The sequence below is a fragment of the Megalops cyprinoides genome, chromosome 6, assembly GCF_013368585.1.
Source record: "Megalops cyprinoides isolate fMegCyp1 chromosome 6, fMegCyp1.pri, whole genome shotgun sequence".
NCBI lineage: Eukaryota > Metazoa > Chordata > Actinopteri > Elopiformes > Megalopidae > Megalops > Megalops cyprinoides.
In genome coordinates this window covers 4,573,583-4,598,618 of record NC_050588.1, presented here as the reverse complement: position 1 = coordinate 4,598,618, position 25,036 = coordinate 4,573,583, and the positions used below count along the sequence as shown (strand labels likewise).

Genomic DNA, 25,036 nt, shown 5'->3' with positions numbered 1-25,036 from the left:
ACCAAGAGACTGTTTAACACAAAGACCACGTGGTTTGCACACATTCCTGATCTGGCAAACAAGCTCCAGGCACCCTCTGAATGGTTTAACCGAGTTCCAGCAACGGAACTTTCGGCTTCAACGCTTCAAAGCCTGAGGACTCAATACACAGCCCTGTCTGCCATTTTGGTAAAAGAAACCGAACTGGGGTCAGCCATTGAGGGCATAAAACATCTAAACCAGCCTGCGCAGGAGTGCTGTATGCAGCTCAGTGCACCTTGCTGCTCTGAACACTCCTCGCTGCGGCTCCAGCATCTTGTCCGTCCAATCACAAGCCAACAGTGTTACCTTAACCTAATAAAAATCAGTGCAAATCAGGTTCAAACACAGGACAAAAAAAAACACACCAAAAATAAAATCGACGCAGAGTGAATCATCTGTCTGCTTGATGTTATGTGCCCATATTATTAGTTTTTTTTTCTTTTTCAGTTCATATTTCAAAGAAATCTCCAGACAGTATGCCCTCCGGGCTTTCCCTTTAAAGCTCATGAAGTATTTCACTAATTGGCGATCGGGAAAGTAGGAAAGTAGCCTGCATCAATTAAACAGAGGAACACGAGACTTCGGACAGACGCAGAGTGCGGGGGGGGGGGGGGGGGGGGGGTGTTGGGGTTGGTGGTGGTGGTGGGGGTGGGGGGGGGGGGGGTTTGTTGGGGGGCACTGGGGGGGGGGGGGCCCTCTCAACAGAAAAACATCCCCCTTGCCCTGTCGCCCTGACCGCCCCTCACCAGCGGAAGACCTCACGCCTCCTGCCGACCCCGCCCCCTGCGCTGACACGGCACGGGGAAAATAAAGTGCGGAGGATATGCAGCGGTAAGGCCATGCCGCTCCAAGCTGATCCCATGGAGTAAAGCCACGCGCATGCGCTAAGACAGCCTGGCCTGCACATTCAAACACAGGCACTTGGTAAACAGGGGTGGGGGGTTCACTCACCTAACAGAAATTCTGTTTACCAAAATTTGCAGGGTTAAGGTGAGAAGCCGCATGCTGGAAGTAGTACTATTTACAGTGGGATATGGAAAGTGAAGACACACTCCCCTATATGCGGAGGGTTATTAATCAGCTGACCACGGGCTTCCTTTTCATGGGATAAGGCCTCAAGTCAAACAGCATGCACTTTGCTCTTAGCACTGAGCAACAAATTTAAGCAAGTGTCACTTTTTTGACCCTGACGCATGTTTCAATCATTTCTGTGGCAACCAAACTTATAATGCTGCTGACAGTATAAAAAAGTGCCACTTGAATAAACCTGTCATTCAAAATGCTGCCGTAAGATGGAACAGAAACCTTAGCTTCCATTGGACAATACCTTAAGATCACAGAAGCTCTGTTTGTATAGGAAGTAAACAGGAAGCTGTGCGATCTCTTATATATCAACTTCATCCTAACTGGTGGTGGTGAAGCACACGAGTGCTAGAAGCAGATGGCTGCATTCACACAATGCAGCCCAGACACACTGTGACCTAGCTGGACCTCAGCTGCAACAAACCCTTGGTCTACTGATGCAACCACATAGGAACCCACTTTGTTCCTCGGTCAGTGTAAGAGCATCCATACAAAAATGACATCTTTTAATGGATATGGATGATGCATTATGGGTAATGCTTGGATGCAATTCTTGAAAATGACATGCTATACAAAATTTAAAATCTTCAATAAATTCTACTCATCATTTTTTGATCAATTATAATCTTTTTTTCTTACATAATCAATTTTAACCTCTTTCCCCGGGTTCAAAAGACATGCACCACTACCGCTATGCAAAGATTCGGTCTGGCAGTTCGAGTTCAAACAGGAAGTGAGGAAATTGCTCTCACTCCACTTACATGTTTGAATCTCCTGCACCACTGATGAAGGATTTATGGATCTGAAACATGTATTTATGGTCCCTTTTTATCAGAAACATAAAAGCCAAATCCAAAAAAAAACTTTGAAATGCCTTGCCACATAAACCAATCTGTGATCTCATTTGTCTCTCTTCTATACAGCACAGTCTCTCCTATATAGCACAAAGCTGAATGCACTATTAGCTCTTTTGCATTATTCATCTGAATCATTCATATATTGATTGCACTGTCAGATCTCATATTGCAAATGCTGTCGCTGAACACACATTATTCTTTTCTCTGTTAATGACATGAGAGGTTCAAGTGAACAATGAAAGAGCACTGGTGATGGTGCACATGATCTGAAGAAACCCATGAAACAATGAACATGGGATTAGAAAAGAAAAACATGGTTGTCTGGGTAGGACATCATTATGGTTACTCTTGATGCGATGTTTCAATTGGTCTCTCCCCAACGGAAATGTCAGTGCACGTGCCTGTTAATCTCTAATGTAACAAAATCTGAAAACAACTCCCAACACATTCTCCCTACTTTCTGAGATGTGAAACAATACTAAAACAATTGGAATTTTCCAACTCTGAGGTTTTCAGCTTAATGACATATGAAGCCTTCAATGATGGGTGAAGGGAAAAGAAAAAAGACTTTTTTTGATGGAAGGTGGCCATCTAGTGGTCAAAGTACAAAAATGAGAACACAAAATCACACATACGCACACTCACGTGTGCACACTTGACAAAAAAAGGTCGCTGTATCAAAAGAATTCTTCAGTCACGTATAACTGTTTACTGCGTAACCGATATGAGAGGCGGCACACACGCAACTTCAGTGTTAACAACTTACAAAGGAATGGTATCTTGCATGTATTCATTAGGACAACACTTAAAAAGACGGGATACACCGTCACAAAGTCAACACGTGATACTGCAGTAGGCCCAGGCGGGCCTCGTCTCCTGTGCGTCTCATGGTCCACAGAGCCGACAGCTCAGGCTAACGCCGTGCCATGGTCATCGCCTTGTTCCTTTGGACGTACTTTTCAGAAGCGGCATGCGTGCGCTTTGGTCAAGCCAGCTCCCGTGGTGAGCGCTCCTCCTACACCCCTCTCCTCTTCAACAACGGGGGAGGAAGGAGACCCCACTGCTTTAAAGGGGTGACTGTGTTGCCCCACGGAGTCTGTTTTGGAGTTGCATTTCATCTGTGGGGGTGAAAGGGGTAGAATATTGGGGAACATCACCAAAACACCCCCTCCCTCTGTAACTGTGAGGCCATACTAAAAAAAATCAGGGTGAAGGAAAAAAGTTATCAGAGCAAAAGCCAGTGGGGATAGCTTTGGCACAGTCACCTGATCCAGTCTGGACCCTACAGGAGATTTCTTCTGGGTTGTGTCGCCACCTGCTGCTGGAAGTTGGCATCAGCAGTCTTCTGGGAAACTACCTGGACAGCGACAGGCCCGCTGGTGGGCTCATCCAATGAGCTAATGCTTTCCTCCATATCCCAAGCCAGACCACGGCACAGGGCTTGTAAGGCAAGCACAAAGGTAGGACGCTACTCCTGCCAATGCCATCTGCTTGGTAACCGCCGCTTGACTGCTCAGAAATCTTTGCATTTATTTGGGGATCAAACTGTTTCTTCACAGCAAGGAAACCTAAGGGGGAGGGGTGTCCTTTCAAAAAAAACAAAAAACCCATCATGCCCCCCAGAACAACTGTACAGTTTTACAGGGCGGGAGCTTCTTTGGCAACTCAGGCAGGGGTCTTAAGAGAGGGGTCAGGGAAGGGAGGGTGAGGGGCACTCAGTTGTGGGTCAAACACTGGAACCGGTTCTTGAAGTAGAGCAGGCCGTTCTTGGTGTGGGTGGCGTCGGAGGAGGCTGGCGGGTAGCGGAACTTGGCATAGGTTTTGTCACTCTCCGACAGGCCCCAGGGCAGCTTGATCTTGGTGGCGTGGCTCACTATGACATCATCACAAGAGCCCACATGGAGGGCGCCCAGGCCGTCGATGAAAAACTCTGAGGGGAAGACAATGGGGGGAAGACAAAGGCATTTACAACTGAAATGGTCTGTGACCTGTCCTCCTGACATAAATTTTTATTTGAATGTGAAAATGAAGTCTTAGCGTTGGCCTACTGTGACAGAGTGCTGTCACTACGGTTGAGTATGCGCTCTGACTGCCATACCAACAAGCCTAGCTCTTTGGCGTCGCGGTCAAAGTCGCATAGTTGGTACCCTGTAGACCTGGGTTCGAGGCTGGGTGGGGTGACTGCTCTCACCCTTCGCTACAAATGGTGTAAGAAGTGGGATGGCTTGCCATGAGGCCATTGGAGGCATGCCCAGTGTGTGAGCCATGTAAGGGACCCCAGAGATGGGTGAAGCATGGTGTGAGGGACCCCAGAGATGGGTAAAGCACTAATGAGTGGGGCACCCTGGGATGGGAGAAGTACGGCAGGGGAATGCATGAGGGACACCATGGTGCGTGAAGCGCATGGGCGTGCTTCCCGAAGGGGAGGGCAGTGTGGCAGAGTGCTGTCACTACAGTTGAGTATGTGCTCTGACTGCACATACCAATGAGCCTGGCTCTTTGGCGTCGTGGCCAAAGTCACCTGGTTGGTACCCCGTAGACCTGGGTTCGAAGACGGGTGGGGTGACTGCTCTCACCCTTCGCTACACCTCCCAACCCCAAATAAAATTTTCTAGTGCTGAGGCTGTGTTGTGTCCTATACCTTTTCTATTTCATTACTCTCTTAATATACTTTTCCATCTAATAGAAGCAGACAGGGTAAGCCATGAGACGAAATTGCACAAGATGAACACAACAGAGACAATTTGACATTGATGATGTCAGCAGTGTCAGCAGCAGATGTAAGAAGCCTGGCACAGCTTCCCTTCACACTGGTGTAACACTGTATTAATCAGGGGCTACCCAACATTATTTTGGCACATTCATTCACATTTACCATTCCCTACATATTCAGTCATATGCCTGATTAAAGGGAACAAAAAACATGACTGAACAGAAAAATATACTTATTGGGTCTGTCTTCTACTTAACAAAATGTCCAAATGTTATTCTATTTTAATCTTAGCACTGCACAGGGCAAAGTCATATTTCTAACCACTTCTACTACTACTTCCACTATTACTAATATAATAATAGTAATTCATTAAAATTGTTCATATAATCAAAGCATAAAGGTTGCCTTTGATGTGGTTATATGGAGATTCCCAGGTATAGAGGGTCCTGGAGATTGAGACAGGCAGTTCAGAGCACTTATTTTGTGCTCAGATAGTTACATTTCTTCTGTGTACTTTAAATTGGCACTTATCATTTGTTCATAACAGTTCCCATGTTAAACAGGCTTAGTTTTTCAGTAGGGTAGCAAAACAGCATACTCATGCAATCAATACAGTATCAATCAAAAACATATACTTGTTGATATAGCAATCAGTTACAGCTCCCTGTTTTAACTCCCTAACATGCTAAACGCTCTCTGGATGATGAAAATCACACAGGTAGCAAAACCGAAAAGCATGAATGCCTACATGTGCCTATAAATGAATGCAGTAACCCTGAGAGCAAAAGCAAAAGGTTGTGCCTGTTTTTGCTGATTACAATATCCAGCCTGGTCTTAGGCTCCACTATGAACACTGTTAAATGATTCCATGCATACAAGGGTAACACATGAAGAGATCAATCCTGCAACCCAGGAAAGGGATGTTTTTTGGTAGTATGAACTGCTGATGATGTGTCGTAGCTACTTTGCATGGCATCAGCGGTTATATAGTCAGGCCCAAACCCAACTCAGAGGACCGTGCTGCTGCTGCTGCTGCTGTTGCTGCTATTGGACTCATAGAAATCTCACTGTTTGGCGATGTAATACTCCCCAAAATCCAGACTGATTCAGATGCTTGACAATATGTTACTCATAAAATAATGAAATGCACAGGCCATACAGTTATTTCTGCTCTATATTTTAGACAGTTCTGCCTTCTTGTTGCCATTTTCTTTTCATATTGTAAACAGTTACAGCTCTATCTCTCAGACAGAGCGATATGTTGGCACGTATGAAACTGCACACAGCTCAGTCCAAATCATCTGGAAGTGAGCGCTCAGCCCAGATATTAATAACATCTGTTTCCGTGTGCTCATCCCAAGGAGTTATTTCCTTACTCACCATGTCCTCGCTTGCGTAGCTAAGCAAACAAATAATAGATCTTGTGGTGGCTACCTAATTCTGTCTGACTTACTCCCTTCGGCAAAATGGATCACACCTCCACCCATTGGGGGATCACTTAACCGGGGCTCAAACTCACCCAGGTGAGCGACACGGGCCAGCCGTGGGTCAAAGCCCACTTGCTGGACCTTGTCGGTGCGGGCCAGGAAGAAGTTGATGACCCCGTCGGTGATGACGCAGTTGGGGAAGCCCTGGATGACGTGGTGGAACCCCCTTCTCATGTGCAGGCAGTCGCCCTCCTCCTCCCCCGCCTCGATGGATATGGTCTGCCTGTAGGTGGCGGTGTAGCCTGTGGCCTCTCGCACCGCACCGCCTACCTGTGAGTATGGAGACACCGACATTATGACACGTAAGCATAAATTCCATCATGGGTGCTTTCTCTGTATATTTCTGACCTTCAGGAAAGCAGGAAGGACACATAAGCCAAGCATTTGCCAAAATGGGCTGAAATGACACTGAAGGGATAAGTTAATGGCCTTGTCTGAGCAGAAACCAGTGTCAACACATTGGAGATATTGCTAACAACACAAAAATATTAGCAGTCCCCTATCCATCCACAATAAGCTACTAGCTTACTGGTTAGCTAGTGCGTTATGATGTATAGCAGTATCTTGCTATACACCATGGCTTAAATTTAATGAAACCAGTGAAATGAGTTTGCTAAAAATAACTATCTAGCTGGCTAGTTAGACTGTAATAGAGTGCTAGCTGTTAGTGCTTGGTGTCTCAGAAGAATGAAAACAAAGTACTATGAACAAAGGTTTACAAATTATGTCAGAAATGTATTGTTAATATTATTCAGTTAATTAGAAAAAGTGTATATCTTAGGTTATGAAACTCTTGTCTGTTGCTACATTAGTGACATTAGTGACATGGCCAGATACAGCTCAAATTCAAATAGCATACAATCATGTGATGTCACCCTAATGCATTTAAGAATGGAAACTTATAACTTCTTTACTGTAAATACATGTATAAATACAACTAGCATCAATAAACCATTGGACAGTTGTCTAGGTTGGACATAGCAGAGTAACAATGGGGGCTTGCCCACTTGGATCCTGAGACATGGGCTTATCTGAATATGCTTGAGTGCTGAATGAAAAAAAATTGAGTGCACTTCTTGCTAGAGGCCAAACAGCACATACAGGCCCCACCAGGTAGCCAGGAAGTTATAGGTAGTAATGGCTACACATACGGCTGCCTTTGCCTGAGAGCGCTAACACACAGATGTAAGTCAGCTTCCACAGACTAACTTGTTTTCTCTATATTTTTAAAAGCCATTAGGGAGGTCTGCATGAATTGTTTGCTAGTGATATGCAGTGGAATTTCTTATGTTATTCTTTGTTGTGGAGAAATGTTTCTTTAGATGACTGCTTTGGGCATCATTCTTACAGACTGTCAGTGACAACTGTTCTGTTTAAAGTCAGATTGTGACAAAGCCAGTGAAAGTTGGCTGAGTGCTATTTTTCGGTCATGTGAAGATCTGCGGGAGGCTGGAGTGACTCCAGGCTCAGCCGGTTATTTTGCCAGTTGCTGGCTGAAAATGAAGCCCTTGCAATTGTCCAACTGAGCGTTACCTGCAGCCAGACGTCTGCAGCTAGCAACAATGACACATCAATGTGAAATGTCTTGTGTTTATTTTACACTAAGGCGGGGTGCTTTCACCAGGTCCTTAATCATAATGGACAGACAGTCGTTAAAATAAACTTGCTTGAGGGAAGCATCCACTTGTTTCATATCTGCAGTACTGTGCCATTTCCCTGCAACACCTATGTGCAAAAACTACTAGTGCACAATAAAGAGGTGTAAAAATGTGTAAAAACTACTAGTGCACAATTAAGAGCTACTGTCAACAGCATACATACAATAGATGTACAGTACATGTGCACTGCTGGACATCAGTACAACAGAGTGACTGATCAATACATTAAAGCAATGTCCATTCCTCACCCCCCAAAGACAGGCAGACACTCCTGTCAGGCAATAATAACTGCATGTAAGTGTAGTACATCTGAGAGGGACAGAGGCCCACGACACTCATTTACGTTTTTGTTTTTTTGTGGCATAGTGTGCTGAGAATATGACCACAGCTAAAGGGTGTTCCTCTGCATGATGTGTTTTAAAACTTATTTACATAAGTACAATCATTTTTATCTGTGATATCACATTATTGTTCCTATCATTCTATCAGAGAATGAATAAACTTGGTAGGCACTGTATTTGGTCTGGGAAAATGAATGCAATCTTTTTGTGCCAAGAAAGTGAAGTGAATTCAGTTGGGATAGAGAGAAGGACAGAGGCTGATGAGAAAAAGATCAGAAATGACTGTTTCTGTTTTTATCTTTGGGAGATGGGGAATGGGAGGGGGTGCGCGTGTTGTCGTGTGGATCTTGTCTAGCTCCCGCATGTAGGCCATCTGGTCCCCTCTTCTGAGACGCTGCCATATACAAAGAGCCCCTTTCTCCACCCTCATCACTAAAGCCTTTCTCCCTGGCCACAGAGAACACACTGACCGGGGCAGTGGGCTCCAGTGAGGTCTTCTCCCACTCAGAGCACAACATTCTTGGACCCTTGTCTAATTCCTAGACTGTTGCTGGCTGTTTTGAACGTACAGTGAAGAAACCCTTTTTGTGCCTCAAACTTGGCCGCCAGCCCAAAGGCACTTCACGTGAAGGATTACACACCACATCAAATCAGGAACTGCCTGTGCTGCCTCGTCCCGCCCTTCTTTCCAGATGATGGTCGCTCCTTCATTTTTGCTGTTGATTTCCGCTCCGTGAAGCTCTGTTGTGCAACACTTGGGTCAGCCTACGAACTTGAGGTGTCGTAGTAGTGAAATGCGCCATTATGGAGGGTCACTTTAGGAGTCAGCAACTCTTGTGTCAATGACCGGCAGGAAGGACCTCTAATGACACACGCTGTTCAAGCACACCAATGAGCTTCTGAGTGCACAGATGGACAGTGACAATTGTGATGTCCTCTGAAGCGCCCGCAAACCCTCTCTTCTGTGTTGCAGGATGGTGGATGCAGGTTTATGGGGGCAGCCAAAACACCTGCATCCTCCAGACTAAGAGTAACAGAATGGAGGGCCTGGTCTAACATTCTGATATGTTGCCCTCTGACATACGATGTGATGTAGCATGTGTACTGTCTTAACCACCACACCTCTTAAAACAGACTTGCTGCATGGAAATGAATGATTATTCAGCTGTTTGGAATGCCTTTGCTTACGCTAGAACCATTTCCTTCTTTGCACAACATCAAAGTGACAGAGAAATTGTACATCCATTTCTGTGCATGCTTAACAAAGGGTCATACAGCTAGCACCCTCTCTCACACATCTGACGTTCTGAGGTGTGTCCACTGTGATACATGCTGGTCACATCTGACATCAACTGATATCAATTCTTATGAGAGATTCTTGCAAGATTTGTAGATTTTTTTGTGAAGATCTCCTGTTCTTCTAGTGGGTCTACCAAAGGTATCAGCCCTCACCACATGGTGTTTTTTCTTGCTGAATGACAAGATGGCATCTGGTGAATGAAATTGCTTGAATTCAAGTCTTGGTGGATCATGATGGAAGAGTCCAAGTGAAGCTGTGCCAACCTCTGTCCTGCATTTTGGCTTTAGCGAGGAACTAAGTCAGAGAGACTTTTAAGAGACTTTAGCTTGGGTGAAAGAACTGTTGAGCAAAGCCAGACCCAGGGCATTGCCTCCGAGTCCAAACAAGGAGAACCACAGACATCACAGGAGAAAGAACCAAAACTTGTTCAAAGACAGAGAGTAATGGACCCAACCATGTCCTGCTCTAGCCTTAACAGAAGAGCCAGGTCAGAAATGCAGCCCAACCCAGCACACAGAGAGGGCCGGGCCACATGGTACTTCCTGCTGTGTCCAACCAAGGAGGAAGCTTAACAAAGACTGAGTATAACCCATCATTGCGATAGATTCTCAATGTTTTTAACTCGTTTTTAACTCTTTACAATACTGAATACCAAATTGGAGTTTGTATTTACATTATTATTGTATATAATAATGTATACACATTATTACATTATTATTATTTACGTTATTATTGTTATTATTATTACTATTATCATTAACAGCGCCTATTTACCACACTTCTACCTATATCTTTATGATATATCTAAATGCTATTTGTGTTTGAGTAAGTTGACTCAGCTGAATAAATTGTTTAAACATTTAAAGCTGGTGGCACAATAATTTACATTTGATAATTCATATTCACACAAGGAATACTGTACTTAATTATGCTATACAGTATCCTGTGTGTGCATTGCTATATCTACTACACAAACAGCTGAAAGGTGTGAGGATAGCTACATTCACTATAATTACACAATCGCTTCAAATAGCAGTGCTTTGTTTGATCCATTCAATCACACAAGATAAAACTTACATGGGGTATCACTCAAAACAAAAAAACGACTGCCAGTGTACCTCACAGTCTGTTCTGCTGTGAAAGTGAATGTCTTTCACTGAGGGGAGTTGAAAGCACTGAGCCAAGCTTTAAAGGTAGTTCATGTCCTCATAACCTAATCTCTCTGAGCTGAACTGGCTATCCAATGGTGGGCCCCCTCACCAGGTCCAGAGTGGTGCTCTCCAGCACGTCCACCAGCTTCTCCAGCTTGGTGCTGGCCGTGAAGATGAAGTCGTCGTCCACCCACAGGACGTACTTGGTGGTCACCTGAGACACGGCCAGATTCCGCCCGGCGAACCAGCCCTGCGAAAGAGGGAACGGAAAAGGAAATAGATTGAAAGGTGCCCCCGGAGGTTCTCTTCACCGCTGCCTCCATCCTCATTTGCACTTTGATCCTGAACGCATCACACCCACCTGGCATCAGGCTCTGTACGATACGGGACACTTTCCAACAGCAGTCAAAGGTTTCCACAATTACAAAAAGAGCACAACAGAAATAACTCCCTTTATCAAGGTGAAAATGTGTCAAAAACATGCTCCTGTGACTCTCCTCAACCTTACTGGACCCTCTGTTCATTGACGTTTTTCAGTGTCACATTGCACCCTACCAGTCCCTCACCTTTCCGAAAGGCATGATGTAATGCTCGATGTAGGGGCCCGTCACGGGCTTTGGGTGCTCGCTGTCGTCCGCAATCACTATGGTGACGGTGGGGTAGTATCGCCGTATGCTGTCGATCAGGTCCTGTAGCTTGTTGTAACGCAGGAATGTTTTGGTTGCTATGGTGACTAGTGCACTGATGTTGTATTCTGGAAGGGAGGGTAATGCAGAGAAACTCAGTGTCAGTTTTCCAGGCCAGTTCAAAACACTGCTGACATATTTGACATGGCATATGAGGTTTAATACTGGATTACAAGGATAAACAATGGTGGTGCTGGAGATGTTTTTCAATGAATGCAGGTGACCATGCGAATCTGGTGAAATGTTGAGCAACTCCAGGACAGGGTTTACTTGGTCCTGCTGATTTATGAATAGTGCACTGCAGGTAGTTCCTGTTAAGAGCTCTATCTATGAATGAGGGTGAAAGTTTACCTATTAATAAATTATGAGGACAACAATAAAATATAATAAAATGATTGCAGAAAGAGAAGGAGGAGATGATATGGAGACAGAAAAATTTGAGAGGGTTGAGAGGTAACTTAAACCGAAGAGGACATTCAAATGAACCACAAAGGGTGGGTAGTTTGGCAGTCCCAGAAATAAATAAACAATTCTATGTAGGACTCGAAGAAATGTAACCTTGTTCAAGTTTTTGCTCAAAATTAAAGACAAACCACATTGCAGTTAGGTCTCATGAAGCCCATTGCAATGCATGACAAAACATCAATACTGAATCTTTCCTAAGCCATTGGAACAATGTTGCACTCCCATTACTGCATGTAAGGAGTTGAAATTTGCCCCCAAAGGTAGGATCACCAGATTTTCAGGGAGAGTCTTTCGAAATACCATAAAAAACAAAGACTTGAAGGGTATTTGAACTCAAAGTGTTACAGCATATGTCCCTATAGGGGGAGTAAAAGCATACAGTAGTAGTAAAATTCTAAGGGTAATCTGACTGTAAGTAGTATGAGGAACAGGCCGACAACCCTTCATCCATTAGACCATCTGTGGCGTGGTGACATACCTCCCTTTGGTCCGGGATTGTACAGTTTTGGGGTGACGCCATGGCGGATCTTGATGGTAAAGACTGCTTGGTGTCCCTCTGTCTCAAACTGCACTGAAAGACATAGAGGACATGCTTACTCTCACACATTCCCTCCTGTAATGGTCCTGGACTATCTAGGACCTAGGCCCTGTCAGGTAAGAATCCCTCTGTTAAACTTTAGACAGAAACACCGCATGAAACAGAAGCATCTGATTATCTACAAGTACTGACAACACAGACAGTAGTCAAGCTTTCCCTCTGCCAGTATAACATCATGCGGCAGATCTACTACTGAATATAGGAAACCCTTAACTAAACCCATGATTAAATATTTTATATCATATATCTACTACTTTACTTGATAATCTTAATTTATTTGTCAGAAGCTCTTGCTACAACATAAAATTTATATTCACATGACAGTGAGGTACACTTGGATAATAGATGTTTTTGTTCAGACATAATTTTGTACTAAGTAAATCAATAATAAGAATGATAAACCATTGACAATAATAGTTATTGTTGATTACAATTTGGAGTGAATTCAATGTAACTACATAGCTAGAAGCTATATGCATGTAAAGATGGGTGACTGCTCTCGCCCTTTGCTACAGACCCCATCCTTCTAGCTAGAACAGTGATACAGTGTACACTGCATGTGATATATGCTGTGGTATTGAGAGGATTTTAACATATGCTCAGGTAGCTCATTGTCGCCAGTGATGTCATAACTGCACGTGGAAAATGAAGGCTGTGTGCCAAACTTCACAGAAGCCCTCTAAACACTATAACGGCAGGCCAGTTTGACTGGTTGTCATCAACAGATCAAAATGAAAAAATACGAGATGAAGGAGTGGAAAATTGAGAGATTTAGACACGAATACAAAAATGCCTAGTTTTGGAGCAAGAGGAAACTGAATGTGCCTCATGGTTAATGGTTCATATATTCCATTAACTGTCAGTCACTGCATTATTGGCCAAAGACAGTTTATCTTCAGTTGAATTTTGAAAGTTGCTGACAGCACATTTACATTACATTACCGTCATTTAGCAGATGTTCTTGTTGTTTATACAGCTGGACATTTATTGAAGCAATTCTAGGTTAAGCACTTTGCCCATGGGTATGTCGGCAGTGCCCCAGCAGGGAAACAAATCAAAACTTTCGGTTACCTCTCCTGCTCCTTACCCCTATTCCACACTGCTGCCAGATGAACACTTGCGGGTTAAATGAGAGGATAACTGTCCGTAGCTGCTTTCCTGCTCATACACCTAATTCTTTCAGCACACAGAATCTTTGCAGTGATCTACACTCTGTGTGGTATTTGTTCCCAACATAAAACTCTCATCTAACTCTTGCCACCTGTGCACCACGACCTTTCTTATTCCAACATGCCAGAAAACAAAGGGAAATCCTGATGAATTACAGACAGCACTAAGCCACTGTCAGCTGCTGCCTTTGAAGAATCATTTTGTCATAGCCTAGTGACAGACGCAGAAAGGTCGAGAGCGTGTGACTGCAGAGCCTGTATCATGTTTGCACTATTTTCACTGACATGGAAACTGTTTACCCTGCCATAGTTTGCAGTCTGATTTTGGCATTTCCCAACTGCACAGCATCTAAAACCCTGTTCATTATGTTCTTTATCGCCCCAGTTTTATTTAAATACACTCTATCGCATATAGCAAATATTTCATTCTAACCCAACAGCTGTTGTTATTTTACTCTTTAAGCCAGCAGCAGAAACGGAGGAATGGTGTCCCATCTTCTCTGATACATTATCTTTTCGGATAACGCAATAATGTCTCGCTACAAGCCAAACAGCAGATGGTCCTACAACAGCTGCATATGCAATTACATGCTCCTGCTGCATACTGTTCCAGTTCTATGGCTGTACACTGGGATTCTAGAGCAGTTTCTGCGGGCTTGGTAACGGGTCGTTGTTAGCAGTCCTCACAAACGACCTGGCGACAGAGGCAGGGCACTAGGCAGACCCTGGCCTCACCTCACCTGTGTCTGCGGTACTGGGGTGGAACAGCGTGTTGGTGTAGGTGACAAACTGCAGCTGTCGGTTCAGGTTGGGCAGGAGGCTGCTGGACAGGGTCATGTGCATCTCCCCGTCACCTTTGATCTTCACCCCCTCCACCTCCGCTGCCACGTTGAACGTTCCCAGGGTGGCAGTGAAGTTCACCTAAAAGAGAAGAGAGAGAGCGCATTTCTTTGTGAGGTCACTAAATTTGTGATTTCCCACCTGGTAGGTAAGAAAACACATCCGTCTGCTTTACTTTACTGTCACCTAGCAGACACTCTTATCAAGAGTATCTTTCACAGGTTACAATCTCACCAATTTATATAGCTGGATAGTTAGTAAAGAAATTGTGGGTTAAGGACCTTGGCCAACGGCAGTGCCCCAGCAAGGAATCAAACCGGCAACCTTCCAGTTACGAGGCCTGCGCCTTACCACTATGCCACACTTCTTTCTCAATAACAGAGCAGGAAACACAGGAAACAGTCATGAGGGTAACCAATACGCATACTGTGTAACTCAACTTACTGAGTGAAGATCCCGCGGTAGTTCTTGTAGGGCCAATCCTGAAAGCAATCACATGAATGCACAGGTTTACACAAGCAGCAACAGTGTATCCCTTTCATTTTTAGCACTACCCCCATTACTTAAAGATAAGCTCTTCTTCTTTCAAAGGTAATGCTCCCCCCAACAGTGTATGGCTTGATCTCACTTGATAAAATATATTATCACATTTCTATCAAAGGTTACAAATTCATTGGATAGTTTTAGCTCAGTGGAAAATTGGAACAGAAGCAAAAACCCTCAAGAAAAAGTTTCAGTCCTTTATCACACCATCCTGGTGTGACCTGTACACACAGTATTCACACTATGCCATACATACTGCATAGATACTGCATGTGGATAACACTGAACAACCCAGTGTTTTTATATTTATTGAGAGGTTATTTACAGTAATACTGAAATACAGCCTAAGAAATGCATGTTTAAAGCCTCACGTATGACTTGTTAGTTATCTCCAGGAGTGTGGAACACATAGGATTGTCCAACAAAAAGGTGGGCATGGCTCAGAATCATCTGCCTCTGAGCTGCTGAATCCTGGTGCCAGCACGTTACTGTTAGCCTACTTTTAGTTTCAAGACAAGATTGAATCGGGTTCCATTTTTAACTGAGATGATTCTAAATTTTGAAATGACATCATCTGCCCTCAGCACAAAGTCTCCAGCACGTCAACCATCCTGTGAAGAATTTATATTCATCTTACTAGGGTGAACAGCTTTTTGTGCCATGAATGCCCCTGCATAACTTACCTTCTAAAAATAAATGTGAAAATAATACTTCTGTATGCTAATGCTAATGATGATGATGATGATTATTATTATTACTATTATTATCAACCCTACTAATGATTATTATTATACTGACTAAAGGAAGAAGATGATGATGAAGAATGTCTGTCATCATCACCATCTGGTTCAGTAAAGTATGCAATAAAGCAGATGTGTGTGCAGTAAAACAGGTGTGTGTGCAGTAAAGTAGATGGTTTTGCAGTAAAACAGTGGTGTATGCAGCAAAGCAGGTGTGTGCAGTTGTGTCTGTTCTCCTTTACCTGGGATGAGGATGGTTTTGAGGGGGCGCACTTCCACTCCCTGGGTAGGATACTGCAGGGGACTGTTGGCCTCTGCAACTATAAGCAGATCAGCTGCAGTCTGGGACCTGTAGTAGACAGGGTGAGAGAAAAACTGCTTAATAAACACACACACTCAGACTAGTGGGGCAGTCTTCAACAGGGCTTCAACAGGACTTATATGGAGGCTCTGTAGACTAATTACACACATTGCTATACTATACTCAAAGGTTATACTCAAACATATAGTGTTAGAGTTCAACTGCCTTTCATTCAGTTTTCTCTGTATTGACAGTGGTCTGAAAGCACAGACACTGAAGACGATGAATGATTATACTAGTACTGTATTGTTCACCATTCATCTTAGGGGTATTTCTTTTTTGCTGTTAAATCTGGTTGGTGGTGATGCAATTCAATATATATCTGCCCATGTGAAGAAATAAAAAAAATATCAGTGCCAGGTAGATAACTGACCAGCTAGCAATGCCAATATACAGCAGTAACCTGCAGCATCAGAACACTGAAATGAAAAGTAATGCAATAGAGCAAAATGCAATGACGCTTTTTTTGCTGGGTTGTTTTTACATGGCTTCCTCACTATGCAAAAAAGTAAAAAAAAAAAAACAGCACATCCACTGAATGACACATCCAACAGCAAGCCAGCTCGGGAGCACTTCAACATCATGTAACTGCAAAAAAACACATGCTCACGTTTTGATGCAGCCACTCTGTGGCTAGGGTAATCATGTGATAAATTTGTTTGTAGAACCAATTACAATAGCTGGAATCAAGACCAAATTCATTCATTTAGAATTCTGAAAGCGAAAAATGTTCACAGTTGATGCAACTGAATGATTTTGCTACAAAAAAGCTTCCACAACATTTAAGGTATTCACAAAGAAATCTTAGATTTAAAAATCCACAAATAATTAATTTGTTCCAACAGAAGACAGGGCAGCATAGCAAAACATAAATCCTGCTTTCCAACAAAATGTCAATCCTGCATCCACAAACAATATTAACACATTGTGTCAATAGTTGATTCACTGTGGTGTTATTATTGGTTTATCAGAGTGCTGAAGGTGCTTGAGCGCCCATGTTAGCATCCTTAGCATGGAAACACACCTCATCTGGAAGCTGTGGTATTCCTGGGCCCTGCGTCTCTTGAGCTCGTCCAGCTCAGAGGCCTGAAAGGCTGTGTGCAGTGGGTGGGCGGACACCCGAGGGAACAGCAGCTGGGCAAAGGGCAGGTGGACGCCCCCAGCCTCGCCCTCACACACACACCCATTTCGGGCCAGCAGACTGCAGTGGTGAGGGAAGGGGGGATGAGCAGGTGAGGAACAGCACAGACAGATTGGCTTTTTACATGACTGGAAAGAGTGATTCAATTAAATTCAACCTAATTCAAACTGCTTTACTGGCATAGCAAGTTTCTTCTTGTATTGCCAAAGCATGCACAAAAAAAAGAAAAAAATACATAATACAAGTTCAACAAAAGATGGAGGGAATCCTTCTATCACATGGCTGAATAGGAGGGCAAACCATCCAAACACTCATCAGTATGAAAAATTAGATTTTATTTGCTTAATTGGAATCAAAATGTAATTGCTCTTGTTAACAGTATTTTTGAATAAGGGTTTCCAGGGATCGTAGCCACAGTATATGGCCATAAAACACGTGAAACAAACACTAACCCAGCAAAGTGTGGTTATCGACTTGCTTTGAAGCCATCGTAATCTTAAGTGAATGATAATGCATACGATTTTGCCACAAGTGATATCTTATTTATGCAGATGAACCACTTCAGCTGTTACGCCACACACTTCCCACACCCCGCCCCCCCCGCTCACCCAGCCACGCTCTCCCTCAGGCGGTAGGGTATGCTGACATATCTGTTGTCCGCCTCCTGCAGCCTCTCCTCCAGCAGCCTCTCCACTCCGGCCCCTGGTCTCTGCCGCACGTCCACCGTGGTGTAGGCCCGGGGCGTCCAGGAGCGGAGGAGCGCAGCCACGAGCAGCACAGAGGCCACGATCACCAGCAGCACCGTCTTCCGCAGGGATCGCATCCTGGACACTGTTGCGCGGCGACACAGGGGAGAATTATGGGGTGTCAATGATGATATGTTGCTCTGGCAGACTGGATTACGAGCATATGACGGGGAACCTTCTGACACACCTTTTGACTGAAATCATAGTCTGTGGTTCACCACTATTATTTAATTTAACTCTGGACGTTAATTTTGCTTTTGAGGAAGAAGCTGTTGAAAGTGACCCAAGGGGAGTGCCATACATATCAAGCATACAAGTCAATCACAAGTTTAACAGAAGGCTTAGTATGGTTAACCAAATGATTCCCTTGGATTTTATTTTCTCACTGAGGTGGCTCCTAAAAGACCATTAGAGTGAATCAGTCCTGTGCTTTTACTGTGTGCTCATTAAAAATTAACACATTGATGCTTATTGTGTGGTGCTGTTAGCTGAGTTGCAATTTCACAAAGGCTTCCTGGTCGCTTTCAAACAGTCATTTTTACAGGAATTTTAAATCCTGTGAGGAATTATACCAGTTCACTCTTATCAGAAGGTATCATAAATATTTTTCAAAACATCTAAAGTGCACTGACAGTATGTTGTTGTCACAGTACAAAACTAATGTAATCCTAGTGTAACAATCAAATTTACAAACTGCAAATCACATTTCTGATCAGCTGCAAGCTGTTTGTTTCCCAGAGGACCACTAATGATAATTAAGTCAAAACTGTCTTTTCTGTCTCCATGCATAAAGACAGGATTATACTGTCATGCAACATCATGGTAACCTGTCAGAAAGTGGTTACATGAACTGGTCAATGGATTGTCTAGTGGGAGCTTTTATAATAATAATATACAAATAACAAATAAATAACATAACCATTTAAAGCTACAGAGATCTTCAAATATAAGTGCAACAGCTGAATTTACAGGGCTGTAGCGGACAAGATTCTACCACAGCCCTGCGTAACTGCATAACTTCTGCATATCTTTTGTGACATTGAAACCGTTTCACAATGAATTTGTGTCATTTGAGCAGCAGGGTGATATATTGGGAATGAGCAGGTCTTGAGAACCAAAGGTTGCCAGCCTGAGTCACAACAGAGCCACTGCTGTTGTACCTGTGGGAAAGGCACTTAACCAAAACAGTAAATGTCCAGCTGCATAAATGGATAACATAAAATGGTAAGTCATTCTGGATAACAGTGCACATTCAGTAAATGTAATATAATTAATAAAACTGCTCTCACTCTTGAGTGTCTTACTCTACAGGTAGTAAATTAGTAAAAGTAGTTAGGGTGTTGGTACCAGTGTGGTAGCCATACATGTGACAGAGACTCTTATGCAAGAAGCTGAGTTTTTAAAAAAGCCTGTTTGACATTTTTGTCACATTTCAAATGCTGTGAATGCATGAGAACTAAGTTTACCACAGGGGATTCACAGACAGTCAGAAGAAAATGACATTATGAAGGCCCAAGTAAATTGTAATTATCCCTGAGAAAAAACTGTGTTTTTATCTCGTGTAATTAATAAAGTATAATGAGTTATTTGATGTGAACTGTAAACACATGATTACTATTGAGAGAGCAGAAAGATCCAAGTGACTTTGTCACTGAAAGCTTTCACAGGTGCCATCTGAGGCCACACCCTGTTTGGATTCCAGCCTCATTTGGAGGCCACATGGGTAGCTTTTCTGACAGATGGTCACCTTCCCGTTCCTGTTCTCTGCTTCACTGGGAATCCCATATTTCCATGCCATGTTACAAAGGACACAGTATTACCCAATTTGAAGAGGGCTAAGATATTTCCACCCAGTCTGAAAGTCCCTGTTGAAATGGACTGATTGCACACATATGTGCGTGGGGATAGCATAACTGCAACAAGACGGTCTCGTCAACAGAGTCATTGCAGAGTTTCTCCTACTTACCAGTAGCAAGTAATTAGCCATTAAACACTCTCACCAAAGACATCAAAATGTTCTTTAAAAACTCTCCCTCTTATTGCTTCATCAGTGTGCAGGCCACAGCCCACCTGCCTTTTGGGGAGAAATCCTGGGCATGGCCATTGCATTGCATAAAGTCTTTCCATTCACCTTCGTCTTTTAGGGCGCTGTGGATCGTTATTAGCTTAATGCTGTTGAGTCTAACCAACTGAGGTCTTAGGAGAACCCTTCTTCCTACAGAGGGCCGGTCTTCAACTCACATTGCCTTTTGAAGCAGATTGTTTGCTCAAAGATGCACTTTCGTTGGACAGTACCAGAGGAATATTTGTGAATTCTTTGGTCTTGATTTGATATCAGAGCCTATAGCTTTTCCACAGACATGGATGGGGCTTCATGAGCTGCTGCGACACTGACCCCCACTAACCTCCAGCACACCTACAGCTTCCTGCCTGTCACACCCAATGTACTACAGTTATAACTTGCATTACATTTGCAGACAAAATGTTGTATTTTTGTCTACTGTGAATCATGTTTGTCTCCACAGAAGATGCACTGTCATAAAACCCTGACAGCAACTACTGGGATTAAAGCCATTCTGGGATTAGAAATTCTTAAGAAATGTTTGCCAACTGAGTTTGCATGAGATTTCTAATTTGGAACATAAATGAGAACCTTGCTGCGTGAATGTAATCCATCCATCCATTAAATGTGCTAATTTAAAATGTGCTTTTAAAACTGATGAAAAACTGATGTAAAGACGTACAAAATTCCCTGGTTTACTGAAAGAGCCTCTTGCTGCCCATCTAAATGCATATGATTCTGTAATTTCATTGTCCTGGACAATGACAATAAAGCTCTCTTATGTCTTAATGTGACATGTGAGGAAGCACCACTCTTCTTCATGTTAAAAAAGGATAAGTGATTATGATGCTGAGATAGGCTGAAACTCGAGCTGAGCGTTCCACTATTCTGGTTTTGCACCATGAGGCAAAAGACACAATGGAGAGTACATCAGAACTTAATTACCCTGAAGCAGGACGCAGGGAAATCAATCACTTATGTTTGTGTGGCACTGACTATCCTTGCAGCTCTGTCTTCACATTGATTAGTTCTGGCTGCAAAGTCGAAATTCCGAGCGACATATGACAATTTACAGCATATGTGCTACCAACATGCCTGAACACACAGGCGTGAAAGAGAAATAAATTACAATTCAGAGAGTAAATGATGTTTCATGATCCATAAACATTTCATACACAAGTGTGTAACACTACAAGTAATGCAATCCAGACATGACACCTATCGGAGTCAAAACAACGATGCGTAGTGGCTCTAATAATGACAAATACATTATTTCTCATTATATATCTCATTATTTTTATACATAATCACATGAAATGACAGTGTAGCAGGGTAGCCACTTTAAGGATTGTGTCTGGGAAGGTCTCATGGACCTGACCCAAATTGTATACCTGCCCATCCCAGCAGTGACCTCAGGTGCCCCTCTCTCGATCCTTACATACCAGATACAGCATGATGAAGGGGTGCTATGGAATTTCATTTCATCTTTAATATGTTTATGCCATTACTTGTGTGTGTGTGTGTGTGTGTGTGTGTGTGTGTGTGTGTTAGCAGCTTTAAAAACTAAAGCTTTAAAAAATTCAACTGTTATTTGATTATTATGAGTTGATTTTAATGTGCTTAAATCTGCTTGTTTTAAGAAACCAGGGGTTCTGATTCATGTTTATGTAATTAGCTACATGAATACTGCAAGGAATGAGGTTGCCCTGTCCACATGAAAGACCCCACAGTATGGACTCCCTTCCTGCAAAGCCTTTAATCTGCATTGCAAAGAGCTAAACTCAAATCTCCATCTGCAGATACTCAGCAGGAATATCCATAGATTGCTGAAATGGACACCTCAACCTGATGTTTATGTGGACAGGTCATTGAATAGAGTTCCAAGATGGAATAATAAACCAGATGTTTTTTACATCTGAAAACACGTTTTCACACCTGTCTGACAATTTGTATATATATTTTTTGGTAACGCAAAATAACAAAATGAAAATGATCACAGTCTAATTCCATGTTCTATGATTTCACAGTGAACGTGTAAGCTTTCACACCCACTTTCGGCCACATTGACTATCATATGAAAAAGAGCAGGGAGAGACTGGATCTGGCTTGGTCCAAGGTGCAACATAGTTCAAAGGGTGAAAAGCTGGCCCCTCAATCAAAGCAGCAGTAGGCAGCTGCCTTTAAAGCGATTTTCACCGATAGTCTCCAACTGCATACTTTGAGTCTTCACAAATAATCTCTTCACTGCTGGCACCTCAAACTGAGCAACAGAAATGATCCTGTTTTGAATGATACATCTGAACACACAGTGCTTCCTGGTGACAGACGACAGACTAGCAAAATTAATATAAACTCTCAGCTTTATCCACTGAGGCTGGGCCCTTGTTAAAATCTTTTAAAGTGACTGTTGCTCTCAACCTGCTCTTTTTGGCTTGATTAAAAGTGTATTTATTTGTGTATTTATGCAGTGTCTGTAAGCAGTCGTGTAAACAGTTTGCAGACTTTGGGCTTGGTTTGCCTCTCTGTCCTGCTTCACCCTAAAAGTCAGTTTGATACTGATGCAAGATAATAAGAACTCTGTAATGATTATGCTTATTTTGCTCAGATTAAGATATTCTTATCATTTAAATGCTCGAATGTGATGTCAATAAAATGAATGACAACATAAAATACAATTAAGAGAAAAGGATTTAGTTACCCACTAATGATTTGGATTATTCAGTGAATAAATAATTGTCTGTCATCAAGTAAAAACTGAATAAATAAATGCGTGGAGAGCAATGATCAGGCTATTTCCATCCAACTAGATGTCTCTGGGTAGCAGCGCTGTTTCATCACATAGAACATCCATTCACCTAATTCAGGTTAGAACTATTTCACACACCTAGACACCAACAATATATAACAATGGTAGAGGTTTAATTAAAAAAATAAATAATAAAAAAACAATGTATCATTCAAACAAACATTTGCCCAAAAAAGAAGGTGAACCAAATTGCGCAATTATTCAACACATTTCTAACGCAATGTTATGTTTTACACATTGTCTTACCTTCTGGGGCGTTCTCATGGATCTGGGCACACCACAGTCGCTGGTCTCTTCCCCATCTGCCTCTATCCCCTTCGAACGAGAGCTGCTCCCAGACGAGGCCTTACCACTCCCCACAGTTCCGAAGACGTGAATAAAGAGGTCCAGACCGGTAACTGCCCCATCTGTGCGCAGCAGAAAATCAATATTGGAGAAAATGCCAAATGCAACGCTGTGACGTCACAGGTCCTGCTACGTTGAGGTTTGCGAGAACTGTGCGCCTTGCGGGAGAGACCGGAATGCTCTTGGGTGTTGACAGATTGCCTGTATTTGGGATGTGGTGAGGGTGTGGCTGCGTTCTGCCCGCGGGAGTAACGCCGCAATCAATGGAATTCGCCAGGGGAGATCTCGCTGCATGTCCCACCTCTCTATCTGGCCATAGGCGGTGTACAACACGCATGTTTTTTCGGCACCGCCACTATTTTTAAAGCAAAGTCATAGATTTTGACCAGTCAAAAAATGAGTTTTCATGTAAGCGAATAACCAGTTGATTGAATTGACTATTTAAGAGTGGGTCTTAACAAGAACCACGATTTCTTCAGCTGCGCAGCATCAAACTATGTACATCTTGGATAGTGTCGATATGGTTGTACTTCTGAAACGTAAAAAATATAAAAAATCATATCCATTCGTCACGTGTAAATATTGTTCAAGAGAAGGCCGGTTGCTCTAGGAATCCCGTAGGTGATGACCCAGCGTGCGCCACAAATACCGCTACGTCTTTAAACGTACGGAGGAAACACCACTGGAAATCGTATCAGATTTAAAATCGTAAAGGCAACCGAGTCAGCAAAGATCATCTTGACATGGGGGGAGGGGGTGTCGCCATGTAGAGGGGGGTTGTTTTAAAAAAAATAAGTGACTCAACGTACAGATTATTTCTTTTCCCATGCAGTGATCGGTCCGATTTCAAATTGTTTTCATTAGAGACACTATCATGGGGACAGTGTACAGTCTGGGTTCTGTCATCCTCATTCTCCATTGTTCTTCGCCGGTATCTAAAGGGAAACCCCCTGCTAAAGATTATCAGGGCACATTTATTATAAACATACGCTGCCCTCATAATCTGATTCATATTTGAGACGCATACCAGATTAATGAACAATGAATCGGATTTAAAACAAATTACATGCTCCGTATCTGTTTCGTATCAGAGGCCTCGCAAGACAGGCTACAAGCAGTACTAGGTATGTCGTTATTTTGTGTACAGACCATACCTTCAGACGGGAAATCGAATTAAAACGAACAGTATAATTTGATTTGTTGCTGGCTGCAATTATACTTTGAAATATATGAAACTGATGCCACAGCAAAGCACTATGGAATACAGTAGGCTAGTAATGACTGAACCCATTAATGATGTTACAGCTAGCCATAATTATCTGAATTTAAATAGCGGCATTTAGCCAAATTGAATACTTATACATTGCGTTGTCTGGCATGGCTTAATGCTACACGCCCCCAGTTCTTCAGTACAAATAAACAGGCACATTTGCTCCGGCAATTGGTTAAACAATCAGTATTTTGCTAAATTAAATCATTCACGGTTATTAGATTGGAACCATACACAGATGATGAAGACGAAAGACAAACATCAATCACACCTTACCGTCACCTACGGACAAGATGTCCTTTCCTCAAAATAATGCCAATCGAGAAGTAGAGCTCAAAAATAAGATAAAACTGTCTGCAGGAGCCTGTCTGTGTGATTGTTACGACCCTATTGCGATGTGCTGCTGCAGTCACTCTACAGATTTCGCTTGGCCCGTCTGGTACGTTGAGGTGTGACACTGCTTCAAGTGGCCAAAGGGTGGAACTACAACTTGCGTTCCGGGAATGGAAGCATGCAAGCAATATGAACTGGGAGCGGACTACCAAACTATGATAAATAGGCCTACAACATATGATGTACGTAAAATACGTAATTGCAAAATCGAAAGAAACAGTGAACACATTACACTGTGCACATATGAACTATAACTGCCG

At 42.9% G+C, this 25,036-nt stretch overlaps 1 protein-coding gene across 2 annotated transcripts; it reads right to left on the bottom strand.

Moving 5' to 3' along the window:
• Nucleotides 1-711: 711 nt before the first annotated feature.
• Nucleotides 712-24,778, bottom strand: b4galnt1b (beta-1,4-N-acetyl-galactosaminyl transferase 1b). 2 transcript variants are annotated; one of them, XM_036532043.1, is made up of 12 exons: nt 24,655-24,778; nt 23,015-23,175; nt 17,763-17,985; nt 17,038-17,214; nt 15,895-16,001; nt 14,814-14,851; nt 14,270-14,450; nt 12,241-12,333; nt 11,178-11,365; nt 10,721-10,861; nt 6,194-6,431; nt 712-3,891 (listed from the first exon to the last, which is right to left on the bottom strand). In XM_036532043.1, exons 3-12 carry the CDS (start codon nt 17,975-17,977, stop codon nt 3,677-3,679), a joined length of 1,593 nt encoding a protein of 530 aa, XP_036387936.1. In that variant the 5' UTR covers nt 17,978-17,985; nt 23,015-23,175; nt 24,655-24,778; the 3' UTR covers nt 712-3,676. The 2 variants fall into 2 exon arrangements, with proteins under 2 accessions (XP_036387936.1, XP_036387935.1); XM_036532042.1 differs by having other exon boundaries at nt 24,660-24,778.
• Between the last annotated feature and the right edge of the window lie 258 nt (nt 24,779-25,036).

Bases quoted from the DNA above. Each gene is read 5' to 3' on its own strand.
- b4galnt1b (XM_036532043.1), bottom strand. From the start codon at position 17,977: ATGCGATCCCTGCGGAAGACGGTGCTGCTGGTGATCGTGGCCTCTGTG. The intron at 11,366-12,240 runs GTATGTCACCAC...CCTCCCTTCCAG, and splicing joins CAATCCCGGACCAAAGGGAG to AATACAACATCAGTGCACTA. The intron at 10,862-11,177 runs GTGAGGGACTGG...CCTCTTTCGCAG, and splicing joins ACATCATGCCTTTCGGAAAG to GGCTGGTTCGCCGGGCGGAA.